The following is an 18483-nucleotide window of genomic DNA, read 5'->3' as shown; positions in this document are numbered from 1 at the left end:
GAAGCCAACACGAAGAGGCCCTTTGGTACCATTATAATTCAATGAGATTGGCGCAATTATGGATATCTACCCTCTAACCTCCAGAGTCCTCGCGTACTTTATAAAGGACTAATTAACACTAAGAATAACGGCCAAATGTACTATAAAGTACAAATAATTGTTAATTGAATAAAGAAGTCTAAGAATTTTGAAATAATATCCAAAACAACAAAGCAGGTCATCGACGTCTAGGTTTTTACACTAAGGTTAAGGTTGTTAGCACTTAGTTTGTTTAAAAATGTCAGGATTCAGGAGGCTAAAAAACACCATGAGATTGTGTTAGTGAACAGTCCAACAGTAGCTAAACTATTGCCAGACAGGACATGGAATGGGCCATGTGGTTGTAATGCTAATCTTATGAATTTACCTTCTGATGGGCGGTGATATGCCATTCACTAAATGGGAACCTCAAATGGTTACCCATCCGGGGCAAGGCAGTGGCTTTTTGAACTTTAAATTTCTAAGTGCCAACTCGCCACTTACGGAAACACATCCATCTTCCAAACATTTAATTCTTGCACTCCATTTTAAAAAGCCGTGGTGGCCGAGTCGTTTGACCTATCGCCTCTCAAGCAAAGGGTCATGGGTTTAAACCCCGGCTCGCACCTCTGAGTTTTCGAAATTCATGCGCGGAATTACATTTGAAATTTACCACGAGCTTTAAGGTGAAGGAAAACATCGTGAGGAAACCTGCACAACCTGAGAAGCAATTCAATGGTGCGTATGAAGTTAACTACGACCCAAGCCCTTTCGTTCTAAGAGGAGGCCTGTGCCCAGCAGTGGGACGTATATAGGCTGGAATGGACGGATGTATAGGCTCCATTTTAGGTGGGCAACTAAGACAAACTAGAAGCCGAGTGGGTGTGTCCCACGGGGGTCTCAAGTTTCGTGGCGTCGCTACCGCACTAACGGTTTGCCACAGGCCGCCCAGCATTGACTGCAATGGTGACACCACAAGTCGCAACACTAGCGGGCAATGGGGGTCGTCTGTTATTAGCATGCTTAAACAAATGACGTCCAGGGTGGGAGCTGTTGAGAGACCTAATACGGTATTTGACTACTCCTGAATTTGCCATGTCTTATATATTATTATGAAAATATAGGTACACAGAAAGTGTTTAGCGAAGAGAAAACATAAATCAGTTAAAAATTTGATTTATAGTGATTTTTTGTAAAATCTATATACCTGTCTCTTTCTCAAACGCTTTTCTCTATGCAGCAAGTATGGCGCTACAAGCGTGTGACGTCACATGCCAGTATGTCTTTCTCTGTCTAATCTTGGATTTCAAACCTTTATAACTTTGTTATTTGTAAAGGTAGCTTAAAATTTGTTTCTCAATTCGATAACAGGCATTGTAAAGTTTTTATTTATAATACATATAAAAAATAGTGAAATACCGAATTTACGAATTCAATGGAAACGGTTAAAAAAATAAAATTAAAATCTGTCTCCCACGTGTTTAATACACGGAAAAGAAATAAAAAGTGTCTAAGGATGGAATTTCATTTCAAGAAATGAATCACTTTGTAATTTTCCTAAACTTTGTCACAGATAAAAAGAAACTCGTGAAATTTCAATAACGTTTGCCATTATTAATGATTTGATACAAAATATACCTACTACTTTTCTTTCTTTCTTTCTTTCAAAATATATTAACATTTTTAATACAAACAAGGTTTTTGCGTTGTTATCCAACCTATATAAACATAATAATGGATACCAAATTTTAAGTCAATCCAACCACTGGAAGAGGATCAATAATAATTTTGTAACATTTGAAACGAAGCAAAGAAGTGAGGTTAAATAAAAGTTTGTAAAAATTGGCCGCTTGCGTCACGGGTTCCGTAAAATATGTGGCGAATATTCAGTATTAGATTTTGATCGACTATAAAGACCCAGGTCATTGTCATTCGTAGCTGACATGGAGATTAATGCTGGTGACTGTACAATAAAGAGTCTTTGTATTGTATTGTATTGTATTTATTGTACCTCTATTTAGTTAATTAGTAAAGTCCACATACATATATGGAAGTGACAGCTTTCCTTTTAAATTCATTAGTGCAAATAATGCTGTCATGTTTTTTTTCACGCATTCCAAAATAACCATTTAGCTGGAAGGGGCAACGGGAGGGGGAATAAATGATATCGTCAAAAAATTTACCTTTAAAATTGTGTTAATATTTCGCTATCGCCTACCTGCAATATTTTTAACCCACGACGCAAAAAGAGGGGTGATATAAGTTTGACCGCTATGTCTGTCTGTGGCACCGTAGCTCTTAAACGGGAGACCGATTGGAATGCGGTTTTTTTATTTGAAATCTGGTTTTCTAGCGATCGTTCTTAGACATGTTTCATCAAAATCCGTTTGCCAACTTTTTGTTGATTAGGTTATTGAAAACTTATCCATTGCCATCAAACACCAGGTAGGTGAGAATTACTTATCTATCTCTTCTACCTAAACTATGTCGGCTTGATTAAGTACATCCATGCCAAATTGATTGATTGATTGCTAGTACTGCGAACTTTGAGTTATGTTGTGGACAAACAAATAAATAGACAAAGATGGTGACACTTCATGATTAGTTCGTATGGTATTTGTTATAATTATGTGCGCCATGTAGGAAGAGGGCACCATTCTTACCATTTTGACTACGGAATCCTAAAAGTAGAAAAATGATCCCTTTTCGTTACTGTATGCTCAAATAAGTTTAACTGCTGTCTGTATGATTTGACAATTCGAACTTTTTTCATTTGGCAGCGGAATTGTCGATGACACAAATATCCCTTTATTGCATACGCGCAATATTTTTGTTTTATCGAATATTTGCAATAAAACTGGTGCAAATTTAAATTGTTTCATTTCATAAGTTATTGGTTAAAATCCAGTAAAAGATTTACTAAAATTTGATGATGGTAGCATTTCCTCGCATTTATAACTACAATTCTTCGGGTTGCTTCAGTATCTCTTTACAAGCTTTTATGTCACCATCAATATTTATTTGTGTTCGTTTGTTTGTTGGTTAAAATCAAATGTTGCATGTAGAATACTTACATTTACTGATCGGATTGATTTGAATTTTGCTAGTTTCAATGAAAATGCTAGTGCAATCAGCAAAATAGCTTATAATTATTAAAATAAACTTAACGCCTGTTTAGTATATTCCATTAATTTTTAAAGTTAATAAAATCCGCTGTCTATATTTAAGTATGCATGCAAAAAGTTCTCGTATAACAATTCTCTCGATCACAATATTTTCTTCGAACGCATGATTTTAGCTTGAAAACTTCACTCTTATATACTTGTGATATTGTTACATCTATGATGACTTTAAGTATTGTATTGAATTTTACTTTATTCAAACCCATTCTTTACCTTTTCAGCGATTAAACGAAAATTCTGCCCAGTGCATACTTGGATGAAGTGCGGATTGTTAATTTATTAGAAACTCTGGCAAAATTTACTGCCTCTGCAAAACGATACGGAATGAAACAAATTCTTAAAGAAATAGTTTATTTTCAATTCCGACTAGAAGAAAGTAATTAAATTGTACATGGAATGTTCAGGAATAGTTTCTGTTCTACGTTTAATTATAAATCTTATTCTTTTTAAAAACTTTTCTTTACATAATATAACAACAGTTATGTAAGTAACAGTGTATGGGAAATTTTGATGGAAATAAACGCTTTTTACTGAATTGAAATATGTTTGTTGACAAAATCAATCTCATTGGTAGACCTACAAGGTATTATTTAAAGGTAAAATTATTATATAAAACCTAAGGCTGATATATAAAATGAGTTTATTATTATAGTATTATATAATTCATTGTCTTTCTTTGGAAAATCTGTGATGATAAAATAATAAAAAATATCTACATTAGGAAAATACACCCATTCTTCCCTCTTTTCGTTATCTTTGAAAATGTTTTTCTTTGGCTAAAAGTAATTATCATTTTGAGATTGTTATTTTAGATATAAAAATATATTTAGATTCTTCACAAGAATTATTTTCATTGTTCACTTTCAACTTAGGTACATCTTATTTTTTTAAGTATAAACTAATATATTACGATTCTTCTGACTATTTATATTAAGTATCTTAGATTAAATCATGTGGTTGGTATTGCAATTAAATATATTGCTATCGTAGAAATAATCAATATCCAGTGAGGAATGTTCGTAGTACCTGAAACAATAAAATATTTAATTTTATTTTAATGGAATGCAGCAATTTCATTACTCCGCGATCTTAATCTTACATGCAAGACATGTACCATCAGCCAAATAAGTGGTCTATCAATTTTGAAACAAGTTCCTATCAAATGAATATGTCGCTAAAGTATGAAAGTTTTTTCAAGTTGACAGACACGTCTATTGGCATTATTGTTTTGTGACATGCAAACGAATATCAACTTTAGGGTGGTAGACCACCACATTTGGCTGATGGTACATACGATGAGATTATGCAATAATCATTCTTCAACATAAATCAACATATGTCACACAAATCCTACTATTACCTAATAATTTTCAAACTTGACACAATAAGTATAATTTTCATTTGTTTTATTATTATTTAGATTTTTGTATTGTAATGTAGTTTTAATATTTTGATTTCATTTTTTTTCCAAAGTCATTATTTCTTCCTAGCCTTACCCCTTTTTATAAATAGTGGTAAATGCGCCTTATTCTGCCCCTGTTTGGGGTAAGAGAAGGTTTACAAAATGCGCTCTGATTGCTGCGGTTAATTTTTTACATATTAGCAGATAAATGAGCAGATGTTTCACCATGCTAAGTGATTACCTTTGCCCATAGATATCATAAAATTATAAAATTAATATAAAACATTAAGTACAGTCACCAGCACTAATGTCTGGCACAACAAGCGTGCATTAATATCCGACGCAACTATTTCTAGGGCCGGAAGGACGTGTCAGATATTTTTGCACGCTCAGCTGTGGCAGATATTTATGCTGGTGACTGTACAGTATTCTTTCTTACCACTATCTGGCACTCCATACTGTCTTGAATTTGGTGGCTCTGGGGAAGTCACTGGAGGATCTGTAAAAAAATAGTAGTAATAATAGTAAAAACATTACTAATAATAATAGTAGTAATAGTAATTTTTCCATTATGTGCAATTTGTCAAGTTTTATCCGCGTTGGTACACTACATAATATATAGTCTAACAAACTTAATCATGCACCAGGAAGGAATTTTTGTGCTACTAATGTCATGTAGACATCCCATATTTTGCCAAAGCGAAATTGATTTTTAAAAGTTTCCACCCCGGTACATTATCAATTTGTTGGTTCTTCTGTACATTGGTAACGGAGAAGCAAGTTAATCAATCAATAATGTAGTGTAGTTCATTGATATGAACCTCCGCAAAGTAACTCTACAAACTGAACAAGACATAATTCGGAAGGCTTTTATCACATTGATTTTTAAAATTTTGTGTAATCTTACCTCTATAAAATATATCTCTTTTCCTGCTGAAGTAGTTAGCCAGAGGAACTTGCATATCACAAAGGATCTCCACTGTAGGTGGCAAAGCTTCGACCCTAACTAGAGCGCTGGTCAGGGCCGTGTACCGGCCTTCTAGCAGTTTAATGGACGTTTTAGCGTTGAGTGGCCTGTAACAGAAGAATAACAATATTCATCATCATCATGTCAGCCGAAAGACGTCCACTGCTGGACATAGGCCTCCCCCAAGGCTCTCCGCTTCGACTGGTCTTGTGCTTTTCGCATCCAACGCGATCCCGCGATCTTAACTAGGCCATCGCTCCATCTTGTTGGAGGCCTACCGACAGCTCGTCTCCCGGTCCGCGGACGCTATTCGAGAACCTTCTGACTCCATCGGCCATCACTGCCACTTCAGCTTAGCAATTCTTCGGGCTAAGTCGGTAACCTTAGGTTCTACTGAGATCAGTTAAAATGTTATAACAATAGTGTAGTAAGGAAAGTCTTCAAGTAGCGACCACGGACCGGAAAACGAAGCGTTGGCAGCCCTCCCACCAGGTGGACTGACGACATCGTGAGACGGGCAACCGGTGGATGCAAGTGGCGAGTTGTCATTCAGTGTGGCGTTCTAAACGGGAAGCCTTTGTTCAGCAGCAGTGGACTCTTCTGGCTGCCGATAATGATGATGATGAGGAAAGTAAAAGAGTGACCAGCGACGACAAGGGAGATCGAGAAGATGGAGGGATAATAGAAAGAAGAAAGAAAATACATTTATTCGGAAAAGTAACTTAAAGTAACTTGAACGATTACATAAATGACACAGACAAGGAAAGCAGTTACTATTCACGAAACGGACCCACCTCAGCATAATGCCGGCTCAGGAGCTAGCGCTGGTCTTCCGGTGGGACCGTGAGGCCGTCATTGCAAGATGCACGTACGACCGGACCGTGTCTATTGTGACAATAGACTAGATTCCTATATCATCATCATCACATCAGCCGTATAACGTTCCCTGTTTGATATAGGCCTCTCCCATCGACCTCCAGTTGCTTCGGGTGGAAGCACCCAGCATCCATCGTGAACCCGCAGCTTTAACCAGGTGACATTCCTATATTTTTATAATAAAGTCGGTTAGTTAGACTATCAATTAAACAAGATATAATGAAAATTTGGCCCGCTATTTTCGTATGAGCTACGTCCTGACATTACTTGGTGGTACTTAGTCTTAGACGTGACATCATGGGTCTCCACACTCGGATTCAAACGCGCTTTATACTTGTAATTTCTTGTATCATTGACCAGTGCCCAATATTTTTTAACAATGATATATTATATCTGAAGGATTAATTATAATACTACTTTTTTAGGGTTCCGTAGTCAACTAACCCTTATAGTTTAGCCATGTCTGTCCCTCTGTCTGTCTGTCTGTCCGCGGGTAAGTTTAGAGACTGTTAGTACTAAAAAGCTGTAATTTGACATGAATATACATATCAGTCACGCCGACAGTGAAACTAAAAAAAAGTAAAAAAAATTTTTTAGGGTACCTCCCATAGACGTAAAGTGGGGGTGTTCTTTTTTCTCGACTAACCCTATATTGTGGGGTATTGTTGGATAGTTCTTTTAACACAATTGGGGGGGTCGCTAAGACAAATTTTCTATTCAGTGATCAGTTTGCGAAATATTTAACTTTAAAGTGCAAATTTTCATTGAAATCGAGCATCCCCCCCCCCCTCTAAAATCTAAACTGTGGAAAATTATAGCGGCTAATATTGCTTGAGAATTATTAATAGTTTAAGAGTAAATAGCAGCCTAAGGTATAAAATATACCTAAACTTGGAAGTTTCAGTACACAATATTTCGTACATAATTATTCGTCAGTACATAATATTATTTGATTTTTTCGTAATGGCTACGGAACCCTATCCTGGGCGTGTGCGACACGCTCTTGGCCGGTATGTGATGTTCCATATATTTTGATAACCTAATTAACAGAGTAATTATATTTTTTTTATGATTCTAACCTACGAGTACTAAACTTTTTAGGATTAAGCCCAAAAGCTCAGTCTCGCAGTGTTAAGCCCCATGCGATTTCCCTTTTTGACCGAGCCAGTGCGCAGTTCGAGCGAAGCGTCTCCGTTGCCGTTGGGTAAAAATGGTTTACCGACTCTCGTGATATTTTTGAGTTAGTTCGACAGTTACATGGAATATTTTTGTCGATTCAGTTTCTGATTTTTTCAGAATAGGTACTGCGGCTCCAGTCCAGTCCATGGCTATGGATGATGCAAAGGTAAAAAAAACAGTATTTTTTCCGCAGAAAAGTATCTAAATATAAGTAAACTAATAAGACACTTCAATTCTTTGAGCTTAAATACTAAGTAGGTAAGTAATACTCGTACTATATAAAAATATTGTCAAAAGAATATCTTTCCTGATCTCAAAACGAGCTCACTACGTAAATCATAATAGAAACTTAAATAAAGATCAGCCTTTGATGTCCCTATATAACATCCCAACCTCAAACATTACTTGATCCGCGAGCCTCAAGAAAATTTAATCCCCGGATCGTAACATTATGATTGGTCAAGATATTAAATTTATCCCTTTTGGTCCCTATAGTTGGGTTCAGGAAAATACCAATGTAAATCTGGCGCGCCGGGCATCCGTGGTACGCAGGTTTGACTAACTTTCGTTAGGAATCCGAATTATTTAGTCTAAATTGTTGGGGGGATTCAGGGGAAGGTCCCGTTGACAGTGGCCGCTGGTTCTAAGAATGATTCAAGTTTATAAACAAGCTTGTATCATCATCATCATAATCGCAGTCGCAGTTATGGTGGAATACGTGCGCCGAAAGAGGGAATACACGCTGAAGGCTTTCGGGGCCCTATACTTCAAAGTGCAAAATTCGAACTTCGTATCTTGCCGTCTCGCTGACGCTAATATTATTTAATACGAGAGTGAGAGGGATGGTAAGACACGAACTTCGATTATCGAATTTCGTAGTAGCCCGCCAGTTGCGTTTGCGCCACTACGTGCACTTCCTACCATGATCTTTTCATAAACGATCCAAACGCAGAGCAGTTCAATTTAGGCACCTAAACTGAATCGTCGAAATTGGTACCACGACGTTTATTTCTCAGAGCTGAGTCTTAATGGTTTACAAGTGAATGAAAGACCGATATTGTCTCTGGTCCGAAACTGAAACGCTAAGTCGCGAAAGGGATGCCGCTATATGCAAACCAAATATTTTATACTAAAACCTCTTTATTTTGGAAAACCATAACTCTATGTCATTCCATGTTCTTAGCAACCGTTGTGTTGATTACAAATAAAATGTTTACGCTGTCACTAATCCACGAGTCTCTTTTCTCACTGAAAAATTAGTTTTATCAATGAGGAGTTAAGAAGCACAATGTCGTGCTCGTACCTATGAAAAGTTATAAAACTTGAATAAAAGTTTAAAAGTTCTTGAAATTTAAAAATGTTCCAAGTAAAACACTTAAAATTCCAATAGAATTGACAGAATGAGTAACTTATAGTGAATCGCTAAATTTGACACTGAAGCGATTCAATTCCCACTCAAGTTAAGCGTCATGGTATGAAAACCGCAGTGAGTGAATGAAAATGTCTGTATCGCTGTCGCTGAACCGTGCTTGAACTGAATCGCAAAAGTAACGTCGTGGTACGAAATAGCGATGCAGTTCAGTTTAGAGCCTAAACTGAATCGTATTAAGAGAGCGTGGTGGGCCCCCAACTCGTTTGTGGTGCGCGTGCCGCAGCTGCTGATGGGGACCATCGCGACGCGAGTGCTGCCTTCTGGCCGAAAGACATGTTCCGGCTCTGGGGCACCATGCCGCACACCTAGTTTTGTTTTTATTAATTATAATAAGTACCTACCTATGATAGTCTATATAGGTATTTTTTGTATGGACCATGTTGCCCGACATAAATGGTTTTATTATTATTTACCTACTCAAAATTGGTTTACCCGTCACTTGCCACATTGAGACAGACATTAGCGCAAACTTATAACACCCCTCCTTTTGCGTCGGTGGTTAAGAACAGTTAACGGTATACTTTGAATAGAAAATGTCCATGCAACTTCGTCCCGTATGTTTCCGGCCCATGGAACGTCCAAGTGAGTGTTCAATGCTGGAGTGCCTCGGAAGTTTGTTACCCCGCGGACTTGGAATCGATTATGTGAATCGGATTTCTATTGTAAGGCATAGGGGAATTTGCGTTCAGCTTAGACCGTTTGGAAATTGTTGGATTCGGTACATGTAGGTAAGTTTTAGGTTCAGTCGAACCATTTGATTCCTGAACCACCGTAGAATGTTCTCACAGTAAGCGTCATAATGAGTTGCCTTGTCAAGCAACAAGATGTCACTATGACTTTTTCTACGAAAATGGTTCCACAGTGGGTTACGATTCAGTTGCTTCGATAGTTCATAATGTAAGAAATTTTCCGGTTGGATTGACTGACCTTTACCTGGGACTTTGCACGTGAATTATTAACCCCCTGTTTCACCATGAAATTCATCAATGGGTGGTGAAACAGCCCCTAAGTCTCGAATCCCAGCTATTGAAGTTTTGAGATTTTATTCTGATCCCGTGTGAATATCGAAATAAAATAAGTTTTTGGTTAAAATTTCATTTTTAATACAAGCTTTTTTTGCTGACTGTACTTTTTTTGGCTGTACTTGTCATCATCCCAGCCTATATACGTCCCACTGCTGGGCACAGCCTCCTCTCAGAACAAGAGGCTTGGCCATAGTTCACCCAGTGCGGATTACTTCACACGCACCGTTGAATTGCTTCGCAGGTTTGTGCAGGTTTCCTGGCTGTACTTGTATTATCACCCAAACTACATAAGTATACCAAATTTCAAGTCAATCCAACTACTGGATGTTGGTCGAATTTAACTTGCAAGATTTAATTTCAGACAGACAGACAACGGGACAGGTGAAACTAAATAAAAGCTTGTTAAAAAAAATCTGAATTGAGAACTTCCTCCTTTTTTCAAGTTGGTTAAAAATGAAGTATGTGTTATTCCAGCCGTCCAGCAACCTACATACAAAATTATGTCCGAATCTGTTCAGCTGTTTTAGAAGACCGGATGGTCCAGTGGTAAGAGAGCCTGACTATGAAGCTTGATAGCTCCGGGTTCGATTCCCGGCCTGGGCAGATATTTGTATGAATATTATGAATATATTTGCTCTCGGGATTTGGATGTCTAATATGTATTTAAGTATGTATTTATCTATATAAGTATATTTATCCGTTGCCTAGTGTCCATAGTACAAGCTTTGCTTAGTTTGCTACTAGGACAATTGGTTTCAAGTGTCCCGTAATATTTTGATATTTTTTTTTATTTAGTGTGAAGGAGACACAAACAACAAAATTCTGTGGGAATTCCCAAAACTTATACTGTGGTCTATTGATGATGCACTAAAAATGGCTGAACCTTTCATGACTATATCCAGCGGTTGTGATTTCAAACTTTATCCCGATCCAACAGCCTGCAAACAACCTGTGTGTTATTCCAGATCTCCAGCTATATACATACCAATAGTAACAAACACACATATTCACAAACTTTCGCATTTTAAATATTAGTAAAAAGTAGGATTATAATCAAGCTTACTTACACTCAAGGCTTTCCGGTCGTCAAACTATAAAAAAAAAAAATTAATACGTTATTATTAAAAGTAATTGAAACGCATCAAACAAAATTTAATTTAATTTTACAAGCTTTTACTTAATGTTGTAACGAAATTCTCAGCGATACACGCTAGGAAAAACCTTTTGATGTTTGAAGCAAGCAATATCTCACGTCTCGGAAGCTATATTAAAATTAATGTAGTTCAGTCGGAAATCTCTTCCTACGAACTCTCGACGCATAATGGAATTGAGATCTTGTGTGACATCCGATGTTCAGATGTACGCTATGCAGGGATGCAAGTTGAACTCGGTAAGGCTGCATTTAAAATGATGTAAGCGTTGAAATATGTATATATCACAGGGTAATCAATCCAAATGGGTCAGTAGGATGAAGTCATAAATATAAATAGCAAATTCAAATTCAAATCATTTATTCAGTAAATAGACCGCAATGGGCACTTTCAAGCGTCGTTTTTTAAAATACCAGCGCTTTCGGAAAGACCATCAATGCCAAGAAGAATGCGCCGCAAGAAACTTGGCAGAAAGTCAATTTTTCCAAATAAAATAATTACAAATAAAATACTTAAAAACTACAGTATAAAATTAAGGAAAATAAGGGTTCCTAGTTGACTACGGAACCCTAAAAAAAAGAATAATAAAATAACAGGGATGTATGGGGTCCGATCAGGGTTGTTGGGGGCCGATGGGGTCAAAAGGTTCTCGAATGGCGTCCGCGGACCGAGAGACGAGCTGTCGGTAGGCCTCCAACAAGATGGAGCGACGACCTGGCTAAGATCGCGGGATCGCGGTGGATCCGAAAAGCACAAGACCGGTCTGAGTGGAGAGCCTTGGGGGACATGATGATGGGGTCCCTTAGTTACTTAACACTAACTGTATCTACGTTTAGTGGAAGTGTAATTCTACTGCTTCCACCGTCATAAATAAAAATAATAATTTGATTCTGAAATATACATTTCAGCGATAGTTCATAGGAACCAGGGCGACGATTTACGGATAACAATTAATGAATTCCCCGCAGACAAAATCGCGGGAAACAGCTAGTTGCTACGTATACACATTTTTGATACTACCTCAAACTTTAAGGTAGTGAAGGCCCTAATAATCACATTTTATAATGTTTTAGTAAAAAATTTAGACTTGGTATTTTCCTTACAAAATTAATTAGCACGCAATGTATCACAACGTGACACTGCTTTGTTTTTACTCAAAACGTCGCACTTGTTGTCATGACAGCTGTCACCGAACGTTTTTCTCTCGTATCAAATTATTGTAGGTACCTACGCATTACATTTCTGCTGGAAAATATTTCAAAAATTAATTACGCTCCGGTAGTTAATTTTAAATTAACCATTTGTTTTGATATTGTTCACAGCACTTAAATCTTCGTCTGGTTACAGTTTGAGGTAGTATCAAAAATACACGCTGTGTAGTGTTGTGTTGACAGCAGCCTTATCTCTCAAGGAATTGGCTGCTAAATCTACGCTGTGTACTGCAGGTAGTACTTCAGCTTATATGATTCATGTCTTCGATTCATATTTTGAATATTATATTAAATCCATTCACGAACTAGCATGCATATTTTGATTGGTCGAAAATTATCTTGTGGTTTTTAATAGGTACGTAATCCCGTTGAATCGGATATTTTAGAGGACTGAATTCTTGCTCCATTTTCTATTCCGTCGAAATTTATCTATTTCATAGGGTTACTTTCAATATTTTATATAATTTCGCAATAGAGATTTACCGATGTATCAAGGTGGACAAAGCTTTGAATTGGTTTAAAATAATAATAATTTAACGTTAACTTCAGGCTCTAGTCTCATATACTTCATGTTAGTTATGTATTTTAACGTAATCATTTAATAGGATACTATTTGACTTGATTTTGGCCTTTCCTTACGGATTAGGTTGTATGGGCCTGTATTCCTTTACCTTTTTTTTCAGTGCGATTAACTTTAAAGACTTACCTATTTCCAGCCAGTATGATGAGTTCAGGTTTGGGAAAAACGCCTTCCACTGCACAAATTATGTTCAAATATCCGTCTTCCAGTCTGTCCTGGATCATGTCAAACCGCGTTTCCGGTACTGAAACAAGCAATAAGAGAATATTTTTTAAAATCAAACAAGCTTTGCCCACAGTTTTGCTTTTGTTAAATTAGGGGGGTTACGCTGGGCGTTGATGAGTCAGTGAGTTATGCGTTAGTGAGCAAGCTAGTATTGTCATAATTTAAAAACCAAATGATTCCCTTTTTGAAATATTACAAAATCCTATCGCATCCAGTAATATTATTAATATGAAAGCTTGTACGTCTGTTTGTTGGTTAAATTACCACGTGTAAATCGCTGATTTAATTTAGCTTTGGGTCCCAGGGAATATCCGATAAAAACTATTTTATCCCGGAAAAATTTATAGTTCTAGCGGGATAGTGATTAACGAATTCTACGCGGACGGAGTGCAGGCAACCGCCAGTCTTGTCATTATTTAAAAATAAAATGTTTTCTTTTATGAAGTATCAGATTATATTATCCTATTGCACTCCGACAGTTTTGAAAAATCTAATGATTCCTCATTTGTTAAAAAGCGTTTTAAGCTACAGAGAAGGCCACAAAAATAAACATACATACAAACATAATGCTCGAAATCATACTCTTATTTCGGCAGTTGGGCAATATAAAAACGAAAATATTTGTTTCATTTAGATGTCAATCATCTCTCCAGTTTTATGTTCAGCTTCGACAGTTCTGATATTTATGACAGCTTGATTCCAACCGTGCACGTCTCCAATTACCATATTAGTATCAACATCCAGGTAGATTTTCAAACTGAACCTAGAATTTGCATTTCATGACCCCTTTGATGTGAACGTCATTATGTCGGGAGTCTAGCGACCCGTGGTTTGGGCGCACGACCAACGGGCTATGATCACGCGAACACTATCAGATGCCATGATGGATGTGCAAAGAATTAAGCGACTGGAAGTGATCTGACTGTACGAGTATTTAAATTTGATCTAACTAACATTATTCGTTTTAGGAATGTACAATAAATTAGAAACCAGACGGGACCTCGCGTTCGCTACTTATAATTAATTTCAAAGTCAAAGTCAAAATAACTTTATTCAATTTAGGCTAATATAACAAGCACTAATAAAAGTAAAAAAAAAACTACCACCGGTTCAGATAAACCTCTGTTGAGAGGAATCCGGCAAGAAATTTAACGAGGTATATGTATATTTTTTGGAATTAATACACAGCAAGCCGTAGCGGAATAATGGAATCTAGGCATATTGAAAAGTACTTATGTAAAAATACGTATCGGCTAAAGGATAATTCACGACGAGTACCTACAGTTTGGCATAAATTAATCCATAATAAAATTGTGAAGTTATAAAGATGTTTTGTCCGGGGCTCGTACGAGACATGACTCGTGTCCACTTCGACCTAGCTTATATTAGTCCATGCCATAGTTTATTTACTTACTATTAAAAAATGCAAAAAGTATTTAAGTCATAGTTTTTCTAGTTTCTTTATTTCTTTGTTAATAGCTTCGAATATTGATGGATTTTATCGTATGCAAGATGGCAATTTGTATTCCATTAGTTCGTCCCTGCTTTGTTTTAGTTGCGATCACAACCCAGATTAGTTCATACTTGTTTGTTACTTAGTGGCCCAAAAGGTTTCTTAATAATATTATTCACTAATGCTGTTTGAAGTTTTGGCCCATTTTAGTATTAATGGGACATTAGAGGGATAATAGCTAAAATTGGTCGAGTTTGTCGTCAAAACAATGGTTTTTCAAACATTATAGCCAACTTTGTTTGTATATTAACCTTCGGATTATTCGATCGAGCAAGGTGTTAAAAGCTTCTAAACACGACCGAACGCCATTCAAAATTGAGTTTTTAAACTGATGCGACGACTAAATTCCACTTTTAAAAAAACACGCAATCTGAATTCTGCCAGTATCCCATAGTTCATCTTTTAATTAGATTTACAAATATTCTTAGACAGTCACAAAAAGTCTGTCTAGGTACTCGTAATGATCTGAACACGTTGTTTGGGATCTAAACTCGTCGAAACATATTCGCCGGAGGCACCCCCTACAAATAAAGCATGAACTAACGAGTTTACTTCGACTAATAAAAATAAAATAATTAGTATCGTGCTATCCGCAGATTGTTTATTTTTTCCTTAATTCCTTTTTTTGGGACCAATTTTTGTACAACATTACAACATTTTTTCTACTTTTTTGGATAACGCAGACACAGCTGAGCCATATGTCAAGTTATCTAACAGAAAAAAAAACATGGAATAGATTGTGATAACTAGTAAAATTTATACCAACACGTCGCAGCCAGGTACATGCAACACATCACCGCTATTGCAGTCGCAATAGGTAAACTTGCCCGACGTAATTTCCGGTTCGTCTCAGCTCACAAAGTCGTTGCAGCTCGCAACGATATGCCTTAAACCGCTTACACCAAATGCACTAAAGTGGACCATGTTGCTATAAACTTAAGAGCTGAACATTAAAATTTGATTGACGCAAAATTTTGAATTTGAAACCGGATGCTCACAGACTTTGGCGCTTGCAGATTGTTTACAGGGAAACCGTAATATTTAGACCAAGTTTTGTGGTATACACAGTACACGTTGCGATATTGTTTCTTAATCCTCTGTTGTAATACTGACCATGTTTATAATTCAGCTATTTATTACACATCTATTTATTACTGATTCAATTAAGAATGAACAGACTAGTTTTAAAGTCAGCGCGGGTTGTTTTAGTATCCTGCTGATACCGCATTACGACTCGCCATGAACTGTCATGCCGTCATTACTGAATCGCTGACGACATCCGCTCGGCTCAACACTAAAACGCTCAAAGCAGAAGCGTGTATGCGGGTAGTGCGTGCGGTGGTCGCACTGGTCGCAGACGGCTACGCGCGTATAGCCACCGACAAGTTAGCACAACAGCAATCATTTATAGGCTGATTTTAGAGACACTGCCCGTCGGCGCTTACGGTCTAATATGTACGGTCCGGTATGATTGCCATAGAAGCGTCTTAGAATAACTTCTAGCGTTGATGGTGGTCAGCGCTAACTTATCACCAGCCGTACGCGCCGCGTGTCAGCGCCGCGTAGTTGTATGCGTCAACCACCATACCCGCGTCTCTGCTTCCAGTGAGCGTTCTAGTGACAAGCCCAACGGACGCCATCCGCGAATAGTTTTTACTCCGTGACGATCAGCAGAATAATAAAACGATCAGTACTGACCGTCAGCACTGACAAGTTAAACACGCACTGACGGTCAGCGTGGCTCTAAAATCAGCCTAAAGTAATACTTAAAAAGAAAAGGATCTTACCGAAAATAGTCATAGGTTTGGTGCCTTTGTCTTCAGCCAAGTAAGTAGAGACCACACATGTGTAGTTTCCAGTAAGGTCGGTGCTCGGATTCAGTATCCGCAGCGCTCGATGCTGGGTGTATACGTTGTTGGAAACTTTAAACGTCAGGTCCAACTGGAATATGACCAATTCGAGGTATTTTTTATGGCATACAACAAGAAATTTACTTATGAATTTGAGTTTAATGACTTGAGTAATAGCAGGATATAATAAAATCGCAAATAGAACTTAAATGTAAACAAACCAGTTAAGCACTTCAAATCATTTAAAAAAAGAATAATGATGGCAATTCCTTGAGCAAGATAGCTGCCAGAGCCAGGACCAGATAAATATCGAGATGTTTTATAAATTAGGTGCGTATTCCCTAACAATTAAAAATGTAAAATTAAGTAAAAATTTAAAAAAGAATTATGTATCCAATTCAACTAAAAAATTCCACGAACTCATGAATACTCGTACGATGAAGCATATACTTAGTTACTTGTCCGTCTTTTTATTTCACTGCAACAACCGTTTAAACAACGCATTATACTAAATCGTCAGTGCCATAATCTAAAACAAAGACGTGCAGTATATTATTTTACTCAATTCTAAAGTAGCGATCGAAATCGAGTGAGAGGGCTCTTCTAATATCTTTCTTCTCATCATCATTTCATCATATCCCCATAGGATATAGGCTTCTCCATCACTGCTCATCTTCCTCCTGTACACTTAGTGTAAGTTTTCGGTTACAAAAATACGTGTCGATCGCGTTCGCGTTAAAATCTAAATTTATGGAAAACAGAAGTCGCAAACGTTCACATAAGGCGCTGCGCGATCAAGACGTATTTTGTAACCGAAAACTTACACTAAGGGCACTGTTCGTGGACTGATTCGTTTGTCCTTTACCTTGTCCGCAATATTCCTAACGCCTGCGCTTCTGCGGCGGTATCCACTGGTACACCGACTGCGCTCGGTCCATAAAGAACCACTTCACCACGAGGCCAGTCACGTTCTCCGTAGTGAAGTCACAGTCCAGTATAACGGAGTCCTTGGTTCCGAATTGGATGACTTCTGGGACTCGCATGTGTACTATCCGTACTGAATGGACACCTGAAATATAAAAACTGTGGTTAGATTTATTGAAACTTCTTATTCAAATTCAAAATATTTATTTCAAATATTATAGTACATTTAGGCACACATCATCCATATGTGTTAGAGTATTGAGTTTCTTGCCAGTTTCTCAATAGAGATTATTTCGAATCATTAGTTGTATGTAGATGTTTTAATGTTCACAAGTGCGCGTATCTAGGGTTGTTTTCCAGGGGGGGCCTGGCCTGGATTTTTGTGTGAAGATATGAGTATTATAGAATTTGGAATCAGTAGCCCAACATCCTGGGGTGGGCTGATCACTAGACCATACTGGGGTGGGCACGGCCAAAGCCTATGCAAGTGCTTGATATTACCGAACTTTTATGAAGATAATTATTTTAGATTTTGCCTTTGAGTATCATAAATAAAACTTATTTTCAAGGGTATCTTAAGCTTATAATACAATACAATGACTCTGTGTTGAACACCACAATCGTGAGTAATTCAGAAAACAGGAACACGTAAAGAAAATTACAAGGTATGCAAACTCGCAATGGTAGAAAGTCATGGAAAAGATTAAAGGATAGGGCTAAAGCTAAAAAACAAAGTAAGAAATATAGTCATCAGAAGGAAAACAATACTAACAGACGATGAAAATTGAAGTAAAATTCGAAATGACGACCTGATGGCCAAGTGGTTAGAGAACCTGACTACGAAGCTTGAGGTCCTGGGTTCGATTCCCGGCCGCGGCAGACATTTGTATGAATAATGCAAATGTTTGTTCTCGGGTCTTGGATGTTTAATATGTATTTAAGTATGTA

The 18483-nt window shown here is 37.3% G+C and overlaps 1 protein-coding gene across 1 annotated transcript; it reads right to left on the bottom strand.

Annotated features, from left to right (window-relative positions):
• Window positions 1-3538: 3538 nt before the first annotated feature.
• LOC141445562 (uncharacterized) lies at window positions 3539-17674 on the bottom strand. The gene is made up of 7 exons (XM_074111398.1): window positions 17498-17674; window positions 17121-17140; window positions 16549-16702; window positions 13150-13267; window positions 5510-5676; window positions 5042-5101; window positions 3539-4226 (listed from the first exon to the last, which is right to left on the bottom strand). The coding sequence occupies exons 1-7, from the start codon at window positions 17652-17654 to the stop codon at window positions 4150-4152; spliced, it is 753 nt and encodes a 250-aa protein (XP_073967499.1). The 5' UTR covers window positions 17655-17674; the 3' UTR covers window positions 3539-4149.
• Window positions 17675-18483: the final 809 nt, after the last annotated feature.

Source organism: Choristoneura fumiferana, chromosome 2 (genome assembly GCF_025370935.1).
Source record: "Choristoneura fumiferana chromosome 2, NRCan_CFum_1, whole genome shotgun sequence".
Taxonomy (NCBI): domain Eukaryota; kingdom Metazoa; phylum Arthropoda; class Insecta; order Lepidoptera; family Tortricidae; genus Choristoneura; species Choristoneura fumiferana.
The sequence above is the reverse complement of the archived record's forward strand: the minus strand, read 5'-3'. Positions and strand labels throughout refer to the sequence as shown.